General features: G+C 36.7%; 1 protein-coding gene across 6 annotated transcripts in view; it reads right to left on the reverse strand.

The window, feature by feature from the left end:
• enah (ENAH actin regulator) overlaps positions 1-21,396 on the reverse strand; it is a 167,680-nt gene that overhangs the window by 73,547 nt on the left and 72,737 nt on the right. For all 6 annotated transcript variants that reach the window (XM_051645213.1, XM_051645212.1, XM_051645210.1 and 3 more), the window contains exon 2: positions 10,901-11,066. In XM_051645213.1, coding sequence (XP_051501173.1) covers positions 10,901-11,066 — 166 coding nt within the window. The remainder of the gene's footprint in view (positions 1-10,900; positions 11,067-21,396) is intronic.

Here is a 21,396-nt window from a genome sequence, read left to right on the forward strand (position 1 = left end):
TGCTTGTGCATTGTCTGATTTATTTGTTAATATCATTACTGTGATTAGATGTAAAACTTCCTGCTTCAAATGCAAGCAATAACTTGACTTATTTCTAATTTGAAATTTTTATTTCTGTTAACGGCTGTCACCCCTCCCCGCCCCCTTCACACGCACACCAACAAAGTGAATGCAGGAAACAGGAGAAGAAACTCCTTACAAAGTATTTTATGCAACCAGTTTAAATATTTTGTCCATCATAACATTACTGTTATAACAAACTCTAGTCCGCTGTCAAACGCAACTCCTCACATGCCCACAAAATGATGCTTCATCATCACACTACAAAAAACATTCAGTCAGTGAACCAAATGACTGAATAGAATACAACAGGTGTATTATTTTACTCAAAGACTAAAAGCTGTTTATTTGTGCACAGCATAGATTTAGATGTTATAAACAGATGTGGCTTATTGTCACGTTTCTCTCATGAAACTATTGATATATGAGAAACTATTACATACGATTACTAAAAGCAAATTCTCCTGTTTTAAACAAGTCCAAAAACACCGCGATTCAATGTGTAGATTTTGAGGTACTGTAATCTTCACGGAGCGTGTTTGACATCTGAACCAGTGAATGGAGGCCAGGCGGCTGCTTCCGGGTCCTATAGCGTCTGCCGGATCCAACCTCTGTCAGTGCGACTTGTGTGTTTTTTTTTCTCTCTATCAACAACACGATTTTGACCCAGTGTGACTTCTAGTCAGGTGTGAATTTACTTCCGGAAAATACAGTAAATAAATAAAGAAAACATTTATTTGCTGTGCCGTTGCAAGAATTAATTGGCAAGTACGAATCTACAAATTGGTAGAGACACAAATTTGTTGGTTTTTCATTATCCAATTAGCGCTCTTGGCATCTGTTATCTCATTATACAGCGTACCTATGTTACTTGCATTTTTTGCATAGCCGAATTTCAAACATTACGAGTTCACGCTACTTAGACAGACAGAAAACATGGACAAGTTTTTCAAAAGGAAAACTATTGACGATGGTTATGTGGGACAGTGGTGTGCCATGGGATTTTTTTTAATCGTAAAAAGTGTGGTGTGGCAGAAAAAAGTTTGGGAAACACTGACCTAAACCACAAAGGGTTCATCTGCAAAAAAGCATCCAAAAGAAAACACACAGCAGTATGCAATGCTTACCGAGATGGCTAGGACCATGTCCAATTTTATCAGCACTTAGAAAGGAAGTATAAAGGTAAGGTAAGGTAAGTGTAAGTGATGCTAGCAAAACTAGCTAGTTAACGCTAGCAATCTGCCTCTTGCTGCATTCCATTCAACTTGGAAATTTACAATATTGTTTAAGAAAAGACAGAGAAAAGTGAAGACTTAAGTATTGAATAATCGTTTGATATTTTCTGTACTTAATGATGGTTTCTAGGGGAAGAGTCATCCAGAAAACCTGATGTGATGCTTGCACAATTTTTTTTTTATTGTTTTAGGTGGTAAAACTTGGAAAAGGAGTGCTGAATAAAGATGGTTAAGTTGATTTCAGCTCCTTAATGTTTGTATTTGTTTGCTCATAGAAAACAAAGGATAATTTTCACACACACATATGGCAATAAAAGATGTGAATGAAGAGGAATATTTATTTGTTTTCTGTGGGTGTTTTTATGGGAATGTGGATCTTTCAGATCAATTTGTGGAGTGCGTATGGTTTGCATGTTCACATTTTATTGTGTGTCGTGCAGTGTGGGACTCGCACTGTTCTGGTCTTGGTCTTCACTGTCTCGCCCTGCCTTGGCCTTGGTCTCGACTTGGTCTCAAGCCCTCAAATTCTTGGTCTTGTCTCGGTGGTCCTGACAACAACAAACGTCTCGGGCATGACACAGGGACCCTCTGTGTCACTGCGTGTCATTCACACTGCGTGTATGAACCCACAACGACAAATAACATTTGCCGTTACACGAGCGCTTTGCATTCACTAAAATACTTGTTTATATTTTCACGGGAGTTTGGCGTGAACCTATGCAAAGGGGACGTGTATTACAGCCCTTCAAGCTTAGTTCAGAAGCGGTTAAGAGCTGCACTCAGTAGGGTCCGCGGTGTGGTTCAGTGAGACAGTCGTAGTACATTTGAATGACTGAGACACTCAAATAAGCCATTCATTCCCTTATTTGAACAGTAAAATGTGACTGGAATTTGAAGTGATCACAGTTAGTTCAAATAACCGCGATCAGACGATTTTTTAATAATTGCGACAGCCCTAACAAGGACAAACTACAGATTGAAAACTGCTAGATGTAGCACCTTTATTCTTGCAGATACAAACAAATGTAAATGCATTGCTTCATTAGCTTTTCTGTCAGCTCGAACCAGTCTGGCCATCATCAACAAGGCGTTTCCGTCCGCAGAACTGCCTCTCACTGGATGCTTTTTTTTGTTTGTTTGTTTTCAGTAAACTGAAGTCTAGAGACTGTTGTGCAACAATCCCAGGAGATTACAGAAACTCAAACCAGCCCATCTGACACCAAAAATCAAGCCATGGCCTAAATCACAGAGATCAAAATTTTTCCCCCCATTCTGATGGTTGATGTGAACATTAACTGAAGCTCCAGATCCGTATCTGCATGATTTTTTGCACTGCTGCCTCAGGATTGGCTGATTAGATAATCGCAAGAATAAGTAGGTGTACAGGTGTTCCTAATAAAGTGCTCAGTGAGTTTATGTTGGGCCTATGCTGTTCATGGTAATATAAATACATTTTAAATGTTAGAATTTAATGAGATTTTTCTTTACTTTAGAAATGTAGGTATTATGTTGGGTTGCCACTCCAATGTAAAACATGGGACCTTAAGCAAACCAGTTAAGAACTACTGTACTAAATGACTACTTACTGGCACCCTTGCAGGGATAGATCTGAAGACATTAGTCAGCTATATATAGATGACAAGGGTATCGTAGGTGTCAAACTCAAAATACGTGTTGACATTTGGTTTGTGTGTGGTCCCATCAACACAATTCTTTTTAACAATTAAACTGCCACGGATGGCTCATCAACAAATGTCAGTGAGTTTCCTGAAGTAATCTGATACGCACTGTCCTCGGATATCACTGTGATGATTGTGCTGTTCATGAATTATTAATGTAACCATGATGAAATGGGCCAAGCTACTTTCAGAGGAAAGAAAAAGGCTTTCCACAGAATGGCAGAAAGACACTGAATAACCATAAAATAGCAATGAGTCATTTACAGGGTCACCTCCTCTCTAGAATTAGTGTAACAGGAAGCTTCAGCCATGGTCAAAACCATATAAATGCATTAAGTTGTCTACCTGTAAGCGCACATTACTTTACACTTCACTAAAAGTGCTAAAATTTGCTCATCCAAACAATGAAACAAAAAAGGTTTCTTGTTCGGTTCATTTCTTTAAAAGTAATGAACGTAAGAACCAGGCCAGACGCAAATTTAACACATATGCAACACAGCCTGAAGTGAATTGTGTGACGTGAACACTAATTTTAGCACACAGAGCCGAATACACAGTGTAGATCTATCATACTATTAACCCTCTGGGGTCTGAGGGTGTTTTGGGCCCTGGAGAAGTTTTTAACATGCCTTGACATTTGTGTTTTTTTCAGTTGCTTAAAAACATATTAATGGCTGAAGTCTGATAACACTGTATTCAGCACAAACTGGGCTACAATAATATGTGAGCAACATGTACATGTTTGTATTTGAGAAAATAACGTTTATGCGTGGTTTTTGAAAAAACTAAAATTTTAAGTCACTGAAATAAGCCCATATAATGCATACTAAACATTTGTTCACAAGACTTTTGAGAACTGGATCTTGTAGCCTAGAGTTTTTGCTACAAAATGATGTGTAATCCATCCTGATCACTAATTCATACAAAACAATATAGTCATTTAACTTTTGTAAGACACTTTTAGTGTTAAAAAGGCCATATGCGAGGAGGCGTGAATGATCATGAATACTGATGTGATTCACACCTGAGGAGACAAAGACCCCTCCCCTGAGAGAGAATGAATGTGAGGAGACTTAATGATTGTATGTATTGTTTGTAGCTTATTCACAAAATCATGTTTAAGTAGTAATCTGACTATACATTTTCTTTACTTAAAAACTTTAGACCTACACTACCGTTTAAAAGTTTTAGATCTGTAAGATTTGTTAATGTTCTCTTCTGTTCACCAAGGCTGCATTTATTTGATCCAAAATACAGCAAAAAAAAGTGATATTGTGAAATATATTTACAATTTAAAACAACTGTTTTCTATTTGGATATATTGTAAAATGCAATTTATTCCTGTGATCAAAGCTGAATTTTCAGCATCATTACTGCAGTCTTCAGTGTCACATGATCCTTCAGAAATCATTCTCATATGCTGATTTTCTAATATGGGCATATTTACAGCACATTTACACATTAACACCCGAACAGATATTTGCAAGCACAAGCTTCATTGATGATAATGAGGCAGCATAAACACTAGTTAAAATATCATCTAAACATTCATATTATTTTTATATCATATTACATATCATATTTATATCATACAACATACAATTTAAATACCTGCTTTAGCCGAAACAACATTTAAAATGTAACTAAATCTTGCCTATTAGGACATATTTCAAATTTCAATACTTTGAATACTGGCTGGCAAGTCTGGAAATTGTCCAACTAGTAAAATATGTACATGTTTATATAAAATAGCATGTCAACTAATGTAAGTAAAGACTTACTCATCCGAAATTGTATCTTCGGCTGGATCAAGTCACTCTTTAAAATGCAAACATTCATCATCAGAGTCCCGCTCTCCTTCTGTGGAAAATGTGAACTCTTCCTCACTATCCAGGACCATCTGTAGAGCTTCCTCACCTGTGTAACGTGCCATCTTCCAAACGCGCAGAAAAGTGAATGAACTTGATGCTTTTTAAGGCACTGTTGGGGGCGTTTACCATTTGCATTGATTGCCTCAGCACATTACTGTATAAATAGTGCGCTCTGCTGGTGGGTGTGATCACATTAGCGATAATTAGCTGAGCCAGGAGAAACTGTACATCGCTTTGTTTCATACAGATTACATTGCAGGAGAATATTTGTTTTAAATTTGAATTGTTTTATTTAAAAGTAGACATTTGTTTCATGTTTGTCTGATAAGTATTCGAAGAGTTTCAGTTCATTTTTGTAACGTGTTTCAGAAAGATGCTCGCGGAGACAGAGACGGCTGAAAGCGCACCCTGTTTATTTTCTTTATTTTACAGAAGCACAAGGTTTTGTTATTATTGTGAGTGTACACAAATAAAAGTAGACCCTTTATAATTTCTAATGATGTCTTACACTTCTGTATGCACAAAAATGACGGAGTATTTTAAGTTGTTTCCGCTGTTATGAGGAAAAAATCCAGCAGGACGCGCCGGCGTGTCCGTCGACCCCTGAGGGTTAAATCAATTCCACTTTCCAAACTCAGGCCACTGGTTGAGTTAATGCTGCTATGTTGAGATGCTCAAACTAATCAGGCTATCTGCATGGGAGTGTTCAGGAAACCTGTTTGAAAACAATCATTATTTTTTAAATTCCTGTTTGATGACGCGAATGGTGCTGAAATTTCAATTTTAGTGCAGAACACCATGTTTAAATAATAAAAAAAAATTCTTAGCGACTGTTCAAACCGAATGCATTTCCGCATCCTTCTGCGCTGTTTTTCAGTTGTTTTTTTTCTATGTAAATACGTGCTAGATGGACATCTTTGACCGCTGCACTGCGTCTTGATTTTTTTAGCATCTTGCGCAGAAGTGTCACATTGTTTTAGATGCCATGTCATTTTAAAAAGAACGTCAACTTTTAAAAACGCATCGAGACACCTGTTCTGTTCTATTTGCTGCGCTGCGTCTAGCCTTTTATTTAGTGTAAGAATGCATTCAGTCTGAACGCCACCTTATAGAGCAGTACCTTACAGTACTACATATACTGTATGTTGTTAGTGCACCTGATCTGAGACTGGAGATACAAGTCAGCTGTGTCTCTCCGTCTCTGCATGAAGCATAGGACTTCAGTCTATGAGGTTTGCTTTTTCATACATAACTTGTAAGTGTTCCCAATCAAATAAATAAACCAAATTGAGAGGAGAAAAGAAAAGATACTAGGGAACCAAAGCTGAAGCCAGTAATTTACAATCTAACAAAAATTGTTAAAATAGGATCCAATTGTATCAGCATCATCAGATCATGATAATGTAATGCAGAGATGTATGCTTCAATGGCATAATTAAAAGTTTATGTAAAGTCCAGATTAAATAGTTGTTCATTAAATTGTAGTTTTTTATTGTAGGATTGCTTGTCCTTACTGAAACCTAAAAATGCATGTGAAATCTGGATTTGATTTAGTTTCAAGTGTCATTTGCAAAACAAAACTACAGTATTGAAGGCCTTTGATCATACATTAGTCACACATTATTATTCTGGTCATGGAAAAGTTCACCACACACACACACACACACACACACACACACAATGCCCAGATATTACAGGTTAGGTTCAGCCTATTCATTTCCCAGACTGTATTCTTCATGTGAACAAAGAGATATGACATTTCATTATAGGCCAAATGGAAAACTCTGGCCTACACAGCATCCCAGAGGACAACAAAAATGCATTATAAGCTTGATCCAACATTAATAGAATGTCCCTTAACCAAGCATTCTATAGTTAAGGTGTCTGGGTAGTTAAAAACGCAGAAGAAGATAATGAAGTTTCTCCCAACACTTACCGAGTTTACAAAACAAACAAAATTGCAAAGGAAGCTTAAAGGGTTGCTGAAGCAGCACATACCACTCAGATGTGCATACGCATTTGGCAGAAACTCAAGGTAGAAGTTTCAGCCAGCACATCAACATTTACATACATAGGCTACAATATAAAATACAGCCATTTCTAGGGCTGGGAATCAATTACAGAAATAAATGATTTTACGATTCCGAGGCGTTGGGAATCGAGAATCGACTCCAAAGCTTGGAATCAATTCTACACATTCCAGAAGCCTTTACAGGACTAATTCAAATTGCAAAAAGATTATAAATTGACTGTAGCTAAAGGATCATAATATCCCAACTGAGTTTTTAGTAAGTCAGGCATCAGTAAATCCGCTCTGTTTGTTCATCTGTATGAAGCAATCACTCAAGCCCTTCAACACATAAGACAGCTGCTTTCTAGACTGATATAGTCTGTCGGTATTTTACTTTTGATTAAACTAATCAAGTAAAATGCCAAATCTGTGACAGAAAATAGCGACTTTACTGATGTTACAACATTTGTCTACAACCAGATTATGGCAGATGAGGATCAAGTAACAGTGAGTTAGTTACATTGCATGAAATAACACAGTTTTACAAGATCCTTCTTTGTTTGTATTTTTCCCCATAAAACTAAAGTTACTTGTATAAAAATCTTTCTAAACAAAGAGCAACTGATGAATGGAAACAGGCAATTTCATCTATAGGCCCATTTTTATTTTTAGAATAGACCTATTAATAGAAAATATCATTCATGCCATCATAAATAGTGCAAAGAACTATTAAATTGAAATTTAACTTCACCTTTTTCCGGAATCGAAAAAAGAAAAATCGAGAAAAATAGTCTGGAAAATTTCTGGAATCTATAAGGCTTAGTCATTTCTCAGTAATAAGGACCCTAGAAGTATCTAAGGCAGATTTATTTTTCAGCCAACACTGTTTTCTGAATGTAAATATGGCAGCTTTATTTGAAATCCTTTAATAGCATTTAAATGGGACCATGGTGAAAATGTATCTTCGCAATTGCCACCTTGAAACCAGAGATGCATAGCTTCCAAAACAAAGTTCTTTTGGGGAATAATTTGATCTTTAGGATCCAATGTCCGCACTGTCATTTTGCAAATAATGCAATGGGATCAAATCTACATTGGTTGCCATAGCAATGACTAAGGGGCAGTTCAGGCTAAACACGTTCTTGTGCAAAAAAAAAAAAAAAGAGGTAAATGCATAAAGCAGAACGCAGGTATCTTGAGACATGCTTTTAAAAGTTGAAGTTGTTTTTAATTGACATGGCATCTTAAAAAAAACACTGAACTCCTGCACTTAACACTGAAATAATGCTAGACATGGCACAACAGTCAAAGACGTCCATATAGCGCATTTGTACATAGGCAAACAATAGAAAAAGATTGCAGATGGACACAAAAAAGCATTCAGTGTAAATGACCCATTAGTTCAAGTTAATCGAAATTGAAACATTTCATGAGGTTTTTTGCTGTTTAGACTAACAACAAGCAGCTCACAGTCGGAAATGCCAAAATGTCTGATTTTTATTGCACAAGTACACGTGATGCATTTTACGTTTTAGTGATCAGTATTGCACGACCGGTATCTCTGTGTGACCAATTAACGTCTTGATGTTCATCTCAGGTCAGGAAATAGATTGCATCAAATGGTAGTTGTGCTCTGGTTATTAAAAATTATTTACAAAAAAATATTTCAATAAAGATAATTCATTTTAAATCATTTGCTACAGTCAAGGCAAACTGTGATTTGGCTTCCCAAATCCAGAATAGGAGAAAAATATTGTTGAGTGCACATTTCCTTTTTTGAAATGCCACATTGGACCACTAAATGAAAGATGAAGAGCATTTTTCAGAATGAAGCCAAGCATAATACTCTTGCAATCACAACAAAAACAGGCATGTTACTCATTAGAGATGCTATTTTCTTTAAACTACCCTGCTGATCTGTGAGCCATTCAAATCCCCTCATGTTCAGTGTCATGGGTCATTGCAAGCACTGCAGTGAAACACAACCCTCTCTGCAGGGGAAGCCAAAAGGGCCAAGCAGACTGTCCCTCAGTTAAACCCACTGGATGTGGACTGTCTGTAAATGGTTCATAATATCTGACCAGATTCTAAAAGACGATGTGCCTAAAAACAACCATTAACTGGGACTATATTCAAAATCTTCCACTTAATATGCCTCTTATTGCTCTTATACCTCATTTCTTAAAGCTCAAGTGTGTCATTTCTGCACCACTAGCATCAACAACTGGAAATATTTCAAACTGCTATTGACATAGCTTGTGGGGTTTAGAAGAGCGCGGGACTGACTGAAAAACCAATTAATTAGAAGGACACTTCATTTTCTTAAGACTTGAAATGACACAAATACAGACAAACATGCTGACATTGCAACTAAACTAGACCTACTCCCTGTCACACAAAAAGACAAAGTCAAAGTAAGATTGACATGAAAGACCCTCAGATAATCAAAGAACAAAGTCCTAGTGAAATTGCTGTCTCTATTTCTACAGACATGTTTTGAAACAGAACAACATATTTTGTCTTGAGAGTACATTTGCATCAAAAGGCAAATTTGACCTCAGCTTGACCTCAAAATAAAAAATTAAATAAAAAAAACACCACATACATTTTCATTCATCACATCTAAACGTCCACTTGGATGTTTCTTACTACGGATGGGCATTTTGGTCATTGTCTACTCAAGTACTCAGAGTCTTTGGCTACTGCATTGCATCTCAATGTTGTTCCAGTGTCTTGCAAATGCATTATTACAGACTGTTATAAAGTAGTCTATTACAAAAAGTAAAAAAAAAAAAAAAAAAGGCATAATCAAAATATAATGCTGGCCAACTCAATGAAAGAATGCTCAATAAGCGTGTATCACTGCTCTTCCGTCAGGTTACCTTTATTATCTTAAAAAGCCCGCACCGCTGTTTTTGTCGTGACTGGCTGAACTGTTAATTTTTTTAAACTTGGCTTGACCGGTGAGACCATAAACATACTACACCATGTTAAAGGAATAGTTCACCCAAAAATGAAAATTCTATCATCATTTAATCACCCTCATGCCATCCCAGATATGTATGACTTACTTTCATTATTCTGCTGAACACAAACGAAAAAAAAAAAAAAACTGCTCTGTTGGTCCATACAATACAAGTGAATGTTGTCAAAAACTTTGAAGGTCCAAAAAGCATACAAAGGCAGCATAAAAGTAATCTATATGAATCCAGTAGTTAAATCTATGTCTTCAGAAGCGATATGAGAGGTGTGGGTGAGAAACAGATCAATATTTAAGTCCTTTTTCACTATAAATCTCCACTTTTACTTCCACATTATTCTTTAGTTTGTGGCGATTCGCATTCTTTGTGTCGCCACCTACTGGGCAGGAAAGAGAATTTATAGTAAAAAAGGACTTAAATATTGGTCTGTTTCTCACCCACGCCATTCATATCACTTTTAAAGACATGGATTTAACCACTGGAATTATATGGATTCCTTTTATGCTGCCTTTGTACTTTTTGGACCTTCAAAGTTCTGACCACCATTCACTTGCATTGTATGGACCTACAGAACTACAGAGATATTCTTCTAAAAATCTTTCTTTGTGTTCTGCTGAAGAAAGAAAGTCATACACATCTGGGATGGTATGAGGGTGAGTAAATGAAAAAGATTTTTCATATTTGGGTAAAGTATGAAAATAGTTTTAGTTTTGAAGACCTTGCGTTCTGTTCCATTCAGCTGCGCTCCATCCAGCAGTTTGAAAGAATTAGCCTGGCATGTGCACACTACTCTAGAGTATTGAGTGCTGTCTCTGCCCCAGAAAAAGTCACAATGCGCTGTGTTGGAGCTTGTTGATGTGATAATTCAGACCGCAAGTTATCAATGAAAATTATGACACAATCAATCTCAAAATTAATAAGGCCCCTCCTCTTTGACACGTTTGTGTTATTGCTGTCACTTCCAAGTACTCTAGCCCATCCCTAGCAGTAGAATTAGTTTAGCAATTCATCATACAAATCAACAGTTTGCAACTCATTTAGGCCACAGCTCCCCTTTTCTTACCTGGTGGTCCTGAATTTTACGCCCCACTACTCTGAAGGCATTGTTGCCGGTATGGTGATAGATGTGGACTCGACTGAAGCCCGTGGATCCACCAGCCGGAACCCATTTCTTATTGCCGTCATCATATACCATGACAGCAGCCCGTGCCTGACAGATGCTTTGCTCACTGAAACGAAAGAAAAGGGAGACACATTCATGATTTGCCTTGAATAAGCTTCAATGCTTCAAAAGAATGATGGAATCAAAAAACACAACATCACAACTTCACTCAATGAAACTCAACTGCTTCAAGAACACTATCCATACGAGTATACAAACCCATTCAGCAGCAGACTGAGTCTGATGTAGCAGTAAACTTGGGGTTTAGAGCATTACATTTAATGAGTAGACAGCAGAAGTTAACTGTCCACAAATCCATGCGGAGAGCTGAAGTTAATTGTTCCTCCAATCATGGAAATCTTAAACCACTGAGAAGCTGTGCTGAGGAAACTGATTTTAAACTGTAACTTGTCAAGCTACAAGCTACTCGTAATTTGAAGAAGTTCAACTTCAGTCTTAAACTACTCTTATGTAAGCAGAGCACTCTGTAAGTTACTAAAAAAGTAGATACATTTATGCGAATGGAAATACAGAACAGCATTCAAACAGATCAAATTATACTAAACACCTCCAATAAATTTAAATAATAATAATAAACATTTCAATGAACTGTCCAAAACAAACTAATCCACTAAAATAAATCAGACTTCCCTTTGATTCATATGAGAGAGAGTGGATACAAGATGAAAATAATAATTGGAAAAGAATTTCAAGAATTGTTTGTTTATTTATCTCTAATAGCAAATTCTAGATAATTGGCTCAGTTTGCTGTTAATTTATTGCAATACAATAAAAAAAAAAAATGTAAGTACATTTTTATATTTTTTTTTTAAATGGAAAAACCTACTCTATTTTGAGTTACTGTCACGCTACACAAAAATTTAGTTAAGTTAGTAGCGTTGCAACTTTTAGTTAATTACTTGACAATGCTGGTGAGAAGTAACTATCCATCATGTGATTCAGCATTAGCATTCAAGTGCAGAAGACCTTTATAGGTCACACTTTCATTTTGCAGTCACCCATTAAATGTACACACTGAAAATCAATTTCCCCGTCTCTCTGCTCACTTTGCACTATAGGGAAATCCTGCCTTTCATATAACACTAAATTATTTACAGTGACTTCAATCTCCCACTGCTTTAATACAATAGGAAAAGAGCCACTGAAAGATGCTTCCAAATACTTTATCATGTGATCACAAGGAAGCAACACTTTTAATGCAGGTGGAAAAAAAGGGGAGCGAGTGAGTGAGAGAAAGAGTGGAAAGTATTTAGACCTTGTTAAAAAAACCTCCGTTTGCTCACTTCCTCCAACTATAGTAACCTTAAAAAAATATTAATGCCATATTTAATCTTGAACAGAGTTAATACATTAACTGCAGTTGATTTATTCTGTGAATTTGTTGCCATCTAAACTTGGGTGTACACTGTACGATTTTTTATTTATTTTTTTCTGTCCTTTACGATTGTTGCTTGTCAAAATCTACGATTTGACCCAAGTGACATATAAAAAGCCAAGGCAACTTCAGTATGTTTCATTAATGGACTTTTATGTGAAATTGTACAATATAAATCTTAGGATTGACTGCAAGTTTTACATAAATTGTGTCAGGTGAAAATTTGAAACAAAGCAAAGCACTTGCACTAATGTTAGCAATGTTTTTCTTTAAAAAAAAAAAAAAAAAAAAAAACAGCAAGCAAAAAAAAACGTTCAAACCAGTATCACTTCTTCCGTGGAATACAAAAGGAGATGTTAGACAGAATGTCTCAGTCACCCTTCAACTTTATTGCATCTAAATTCCATACAATGAAAGTGAATGGTGACTAGAGCTTTCAAACTTATTAAATCTGAGTGATGATTAATTGTCAAATGAATATTTGCAATTATGACGATTAATTGTCTGTTTTTGGGCTGTCACGATTGTGACGGTTAATTGTCGGTTTTTGACTTTTACGTTTATGAAGATTATCATTCAGATTGTCATACATTTGTCATGTGTATTGTGTGCTTCAAAAACCTTAAGCAATTTATTCATATTTAACTTTTACATGATTTCCTTTAAGGCTTTAAAAACGTATGAATGACATTAAAAATAATATTTCAAATATCAAAATATTTCAAAATACTTAAAATATCTGTTCTCTTTTTGGTTAACTTTAGTCTTGGTACATTTTGTATTTACACTCTTGCTGTTGGAATCCAGCCAACCTGAATAGCTATCATATATCATACACAGTATGTATGCAATAGTAAAATATTTCCATCTAAAATTCGTATCTTTTACACGTTACTTTGAGGCTCTTCGATTAAGCCAACAAGCACTTATTTCACATGAAGACCTTTGAGATTCTGTGTTTCTTCATTTTATCATCTGGGGTGTGACACAGAGCTCCTCTCTGTCAGTGTGTGTGTAATTAACCCTGTGTGTATGAACCCACAATGATAAAAAAAAACATTTGCCATTACATGATCATTACATTAAAGTGAAACCAGAGCACTTTACATTCACTAAAATCCTTGTTAATATTTTCGAGGAGTTCAAACGTGGCGTTCACTTATTTGGACAGTAAAATGGGATTGGAATTTAAAAAACATGATAAATCGCAGTTCTCTCAAATAACCGCGATAAGACAATTATTGGATCCTTCTACATAACATCTACTTTTTCGTTCCACAGAATAATGTAAGTCATACAGGTTTGGAACCACATGAAGATGAGTAAATTATTACAGAATTTTCATGTTTGGGTGAACTATTCCTTAAATATTCTTGTACGAAAAACAGGCTGTTCACAGCTGGGGAGAATCAGGAACCACACGGCAAACAGTGTCAAGTTAATCTGGTGAAATAACTAATCATGACCAAGCACTTCAGAATATACATTAACAGACTGTGGAGTGCTTTGTTTTGTTGTTCTGTGAAATGAGGACTGAGATGAGATCCCAGGATCATCCGCCTAGCAGATAAAGGCTAATCTAACAGGATTGTCCACCGAGACCAATCTCTGCACTTTAATTAAGAAACAGGCATGCGGGACGGGTTCTCTGGTGATCTATGCCATATTACAGTATAATTGATGGCAGACAGTCAGGCAGCTAATAACTAACACAGAACTGGATGAAGGAATGAAGCCATGACACATCTACAAAAACCCCAACTCCTAAAATGAATTTATGACTCAAAGCATAACACATTTACATTCTGCACTATCACTAGGCCCATGCAGTTCCTGTATCCTTGGCTGTAGGGCAGCAACTAACGATTATTTTGATAATCAATTAATAAAAAAATTATTAGAACCATTATTTGACTATTCAGCGATTATTGCAACGATTAATCATTAGCTCTTAACTGATTATTCAGCTTGTACCCCGAAACAAACCTTAAAAGGTTGTATTCCGTGTTGGGTGTAATGCATTACTAAGTAATTAATTACTGTAATCAAATTAATTTTTCCATTGAAAAATTAAAGAAAGGGATTACTCTTTATTTTTCAGTAATTTAATTACAGTTACTTCTGATGTAATTGTGTTAAATACTGTATAGACTATAGAAAAATTCTATATAAAACAATAGTGAATTTAAAATCAAAATGTAATATCTTATGTTAAAATTTATGTTTTCTAATTAAATGCAGCCCCCTTAAATTCTTTGGCCAGTTCATGAATAATTTATTTGATTTTATATGATTTATTTGAAAGAATTAATAGAACAATTTCATGTCTATCCTATTTTTCATCTGGCCAAGGTTGATAAGGGGTTTAGGAAGTAATTAGTAATAAGTAATGCATTACTTTTCAAACAGAGTAATTAGTACAGTAATCTAATTACACTGAAGACGATGTAATTAGTAGTTAGTAATTAATTGCTTTTTTAGAGTAACTTACCCAACACTGGTTGTATTAAACGTACTTACTAACAAAAGAGGACAAAATCATCTTTTAAAAATACCTCTAAATGACATTCACTGAATTAAAGGGGGAAAAAAAAACTTTTTATTAAGTTTAATTCAGTAAAGAAATTCACTGCAAAAAAATCCTATTGTTTTATATTTTCTTGCTTTAAAAGAATTGTAACAGGTAACGAATGGGCGAGGAGGAGGTGGGAACCCGCTGAACAGTCAACATAAAGTTGAATGAAAAACTCAACATAAAACAAGCACAGACACACATGCAGTGCGGCCACGTGTGTGTCTCTCTCTCTCTCCCGAACCGGCGTCTCCGGCTGCCCCTTATCTCGCTATCCCGCTGATCAGCTGATTCAGCGCCGACGTGATGTCGCCCAGTCCTCAACCGCTCCTCTGCCCTCTGGCGGATGCCAGCTCACTCCTCCCCCGGTGGATTGCAGCGAGTCCTCCAACCCTTGGCGGACAGAACCACTTCTCCCTTTGTCGGCAGATGGCCACGGTTCCTCCAACTCTCGGCGGCCGGCAGCGACCCCTCCGTCCCCAGGCAGATGGCCACGGCTGCTCCCCTGGCAGATAGCAGAGGCGAGGACTCAGAGACAGCGCATCCCTCCTCCCTCTCGGGTTTCGGCACCATTGTAACAGGTAACAAATGGGCAAGGAGGTGGCGGGAACTTACTGAACAGTCAACAAAGTTTAATGAGAAACTCAACATAAAACAAACAAACACAGACACACATGCAGCGGGACCGCGTGCGTCTCTCTCTCTCTCTCTCCCCCCCCCGAACCGGATTCCACAACGAGAGTGCTTCTGTATTTACTTATTTGGTATTTTTGTATAATTCCCTCATACTTTGCGATCTACATCACCTGAAGCTGTTTGGTAAGTTTAGAGTGCATCTGGACTGTGAGCTGTGTAATTCTTCCTCTCCTCGCGAACTGCAGTCCTGCTCTCACGTGTCATCATTAGAGTTTAATTTTATCTCATTTTATGTTAAATGAGATCAAACGACTATTCGACAATGAACATTTTTGTCGACAATTTTTTCATCGATGTTGTCAATAACGTCGACTACTCGTTTCAGCCATACTTGGCTGTAGCCTTGAACAGAGAAGTACGTCTCAATGCACAAATATATTATACACTGTTTTGTAAGCTCAGAGTACATTACACAGAAACACACTGGTCATTTTATATCTGTAATGTTTGTGCAAATAAATGCTAAACTGTTGTAATCTGTATTTAGAATATATGTGAATGGACTTTTGCATTTTTTATAACTTTTGGGACGTATTCCACAATGTTGATTCACAAATATAAGTGCTTAGATAGATTAACACTCATATTAAGGATGGTTCGATAGCGTGTGTGAGACTATCGGTGTCAAACCATGTCTCAAACGAGCCCCAGTCCACTTCATCACATATCTCGAAATTCTCACGCAATAAATGACTGCTGCACAAGCATTTAGTAGGTTTTGCCATTGAGTGAAAGGCATGTCCCTCTGTTAGCATTGCGAAGAAGCCATGCAGCTTCTAAAACTCTTGGCCCGGTATTAACTCACTCACTTGAAGTGCTTGAGAGTTTGAAGCGTTCGTCTAATATCACATGGTGTCATGAATAATCATGAGCTAGCACCTTCTCATAGGATATGGCCACAAAGTCTCATGAATAATTATGAGACACTGATGGCGCAATGATGCACTAGTGTATAGAAACAAGTCCTGTTATGTTGACTATGTTCATTTTAAATCTGGAAGACGAAAATAGTGAAAAATATGCTATTTTTTGCCTACCGTAAATTAACAACTTTCTTCCTAAAATTGAAACTAATGGATGATAACTGTCTTCATTATTAACATTATGTGAAACATACATATCTGTTTACATCTCAGAAAATGGAGTTAAGTGTTTCATGACCATTTTAACATGAGAAAATGCCCTGCATGAATGACCCCTAAGAAGTCATGTATTACAATTGAACTTGTAAACGTACAATAAAATGTGATTTAATTTTTAGTGCATAATGACAATATCAAATGATCACAAATAGATAATCACAAACTGCCTACTTTTATCCAAGTGGGATAAGTGTACTGTATTTTGATTTACAGTTAACTTATTACAGGAACAACCCCCAAGGTTGAAACTAGGGCACAATCAAAGGCACACTGGTGATGATCAACATTTGCAGGGTTCAAATCTATAATCTTTCAGTTACCAGACCAAATCTTTAACCACCATTCCAAACCACCCGTTTTGAAGACAAGTCGACAGAGCACTGACACAGCAAACTTACCAGTTTCATCTGTATCTGAGATAATAGACATCAGTGTTAAGAGCATAACTGTTAACTTAAGCATGAGGGCCGTGACAAAAACGACAAGGACAAGGTAGGATGCTCTGCCAGGTATTTGCTGATTTCATGACACCTGGAAATGGTTTCCGGTATGTCACCCACATCTTAGTATGTACATTTAATCTGATGACAATCTTATTCCAGTAGTGCAAATAAATTCCAAGGACACAGAGAGGCAAGTACAAGGGGTTCTATGATAAAAGAAAAACTTTACTGGATGTGATATTGCACACTGCAAAATTATGACAAATATGGAGTCTATGCTTGCATTTTCTCATCAATCGCAGGATAAGTAATCCATTTGCTACTAAATAAAACCAACAACATAACAATTAAACATAGCGCTAGAAAAATATACAGTATGCTGCCAGTATTGTTTGAATTTGTGGAACAATTTTTTATCTCATTACGTTTGTTCTCTGAGCAATGGGCATACAGCATTAAGGGAATTTGTCAAATTAAAGAGCTTCTCTGTGCTGGAATTATATGCAAATTAAAACACAGTTTAATATAAATAAACCACATGAAGACAGCATAGACTTGCATAAAGCTTAATTACTGGTGTGTGCTTATAGTATGTGAAAAGTGTATAAAATACAGTAGATCCTATTATTCAAATCTTAAATGCTTTTGCTTTTCTTCAATGTTCAACTGAACAATGGCAATAATACACTGCGTGCCCAATTATTAGGCAAGTGAGTATTCTGATCTTATTATTTCCATGCACATTTTCCAACTCCAAACCATATAAACTTGAATGCTTATTGGATTCAATCATTTTCAGGTGGTATGTATTTGTGTAATGAGGGAGGGTGTAGTGAAAGTGACTAACACCTTATATCAAGGTGTGCATAATTATTAGGCAGCTTCATTACCTCAGGTAAAATGGGCCAAAAAAGAGATTTAACTGACACTGAAAAGTCAGACGGATGCAACACTCATGAAATATTGAGGCGAGACCACCGGACAATCAAACGTTTTTTTGTGAATAGTCAGCAGGGGCACAAAAAACGCATGGAGAAGAAAAGGCACAAATTAACTGCAAAAGACTTGAGAAGAATTAAACGTGAAGCTACCAGGAACCCTCTAATGCTACCATATTCCAGAACGGCAACCTACCTGGAGTGTCCAGAAGTACAAGGTGCCAAGTGCTCAGAGACATGGCCAAGGTCAAGAAGGCTGAAACATGACCACCACTGAATATATTCACAAGTTGAAGCATCAAGATTGGGCACAGAAATACATGAAGACATATTTTTCAAAGGTTTTATGGACAGATGAAATGAGAGTGACTCTTGATGGACTAGATGGATGGGCCCATGGCTGGATCACTAATGGACACAGGGCACCACTTCGAGTCAGGTGCCAGCAAGGTGAAGGAGGGGTACTGGTATGGGCTGCTATCATTAAGGATGAGGTAGTTGGAATTAAGGATGAGGTAGTTGGACCTTTTCAAGTTGAAGATGGACTGAAACTCAACTCTCAAACCTACTGCCAGTTTCTGGAAAGTCCTTTCTTCAAGCAGTGGTACAGGAAGAAGTCCTCAGCATTCAAGAAGGCCATGATCTTTATGCAGGACAATGCTCCATCACATGCATCCAAGTACTCCACTGCTTGGCTAGCCAGCAAGGGCCTCAAAGATGCCCAAATGATGACTTGGCCCCCTTCCTCACCTGACTTAAATCCTACTGAGAACTTGTGGGCCCTTCTCAAATGTGAGATTTACAGTGAGGGAAGACAATACACCACTTTGAAAAGCATTTGTGAGGCTGTGGTTGCTGCTTCAGCGAAAGTTGATCATGAACAGATCAGGAAACTATATGACAGACTCCATGGGTGGAAGGCTCATGACAGTTATTGAAAAGAAAGGTGGCTATATTGGTCACTGAAATTTTTGAAAGACCAAATATGTTATTTAATTGTCATTTTGTGTTACTTATTTGTTGCACCTACTCTAAAAATTGAGAATAAAAAATTGAGTTGGGAGAAATTCTTTTTGTAATTTATTTGCCTAATAATTGCGCACACTAATAGTTGCCTAATAATTAGGGATGCACCGATCCGATACCTGGATCAGTATCGGCTCCGAAACTGAAGCTTTTAGACGGATTGGGTATCGGTCCGACGTGCCCAATCCAAATCCGATACTGTGTGTTAATCATGTTCGTTACTGTCAAGCTCAAAAAAATGACACAAAGAACCATAAAAACACAATTAAAGTAGTTCATATGACTCGTGCAGTTTATTCCAAGCCACTTGAAGATTTGCAATAGCTCTGTGAATCACAAAAGGCTGTGTTTAATAAGTAAATATATAAAATGCACGCGCAACTCCAGTGCGTTATTGAATGGCACTGCTCTGTTTACACACACACTCGCGGCTATTTTTTAGCCTTCACGTGGTGCGCAATATTTGAGCGCTACTCACGAACAACATCTCAGATGTAGATACTCAATAGTTCGGTTCACTTATAATATGTATTTAGAAAGGCTCTGGAGGTGTTTTTTTTTTTTTTTTTTTACCAGAATTTGAATAAGAAGCGAATTAAACTACTGTGAACTTGCCTACAAACAGACACACTTACAGGACTTCCTGGAGCGTTCAGAATGTCAAAATAAAAGCATGAGGGTTTAAAAGTTACGACTGTAAAAGGTGCACGATTGAGATATATTACTATATATTACTATTATATTATTATTATCATCATTTGTTTACAAATTATAATAATATTTAAGTTGAATAGGTTCCAAAAAATAACTGTGTGAATGAAAAGTGAGCTGATATCTTACAACTAAATTGAACAAAAAAGAGATCTGAATCCTTTAAAGTCCAGATACAAGTTGAAGAAAAAAAAAAAAAAAGAAAAAGAAAAAAACCCGGCTTCTTTTCTACTGATGACTTATACTGGAATTACTGTTAATTTTGCTGCTACATTATCCAGTATACTAGTTAACAATAAAGATTCTCTTAATAAACTATACATTTATATTGAAATAATGTGTAGTTAGGGGTTTGTGTTTTTTTACATATTAAAGAGCACACCCAATTAGTTCCACACAATAATGTAAAGATATTCTAAACTGATTATGCAAAATAAACAACACTGGTATCGGATCGGGATCGGCCAATACTGAGATTTCCGATATCGGAATCTGAAGAGAAAAAGTGGTATCGTTGCATCCCTACTAATAATTGTGCACACATATATTCTCCTGAGAAAGACAAAACTCACTTTTTCTTTGTTAAACATTCAGGTTTGAGGTTCAATAACATTTTGGATCGACTGAGAGCATTGTGTTTGTTCAACAATAAAATTAATCCTGAGGAATACAATTTGCCTACTAACTGGGCATGCAGTGTATATTAATTCAGCCATGCAAAAGGCAAGACACAGTATCTATGACAGCACTGGAAATAATTAGCCAAATGTGTTATATAAACACGCTCTGTAATGCACTTATTTGATATGTTCAAGAATCAGTTAAATCGGTTCTAACTAAATTTTGACAAAATATGTAGTTACTGAGTTTTGCCATTTCACAGCAGAAATTTATCAAGGATATTTGGCAAATAACTGAATCTCTATTTCAATTAAAGTGTTTGACATTTGGATCCAAGACCAACTGAAACATTCCGGTGCAGATTTAATTTCTTTGGCTGTAAACAAAACCCATCTTATATAAATACTATCCAAAGCAATGCAGCATTGCAATCAGAAAACAGTTTCATTCCCTCATCACATTAAAGCCTCAAAAGCCAAAATACGACAAAGCGCTTCGTGCTGAGGCTGCAGTGATGCAAGAGAAAGCGCTGTCAACAAAATGCTCTGGGGAAGAGCATGTAAACCAAGATATGATTATGCAACCAGTGCCTGTAACATCAAGAGAAATAATCCTCAACCTTCTACACGGCTCAAATTAACATCCTTGATGACAGCTCCATTGTCTCTGCCTGTGTAATGCACTCATTCACAAATAAACCACACAAGTTAAAATGGGCGTGCTTGTCTTGTACTTTGTTCCAAAGCCTAGTAATCTACCTTGAGGTCTATAGCTAACAAATGAGGCTACCTTCTAAGGGACCATTCACACCGAACACATTTTTGCATCCATCTGCACTGCTTTTAAATTTTT

This window comes from Myxocyprinus asiaticus, chromosome 19 (genome assembly GCF_019703515.2).
Source record: "Myxocyprinus asiaticus isolate MX2 ecotype Aquarium Trade chromosome 19, UBuf_Myxa_2, whole genome shotgun sequence".
Classification (NCBI taxonomy): Eukaryota; Metazoa; Chordata; class Actinopteri; order Cypriniformes; family Catostomidae; genus Myxocyprinus; species Myxocyprinus asiaticus.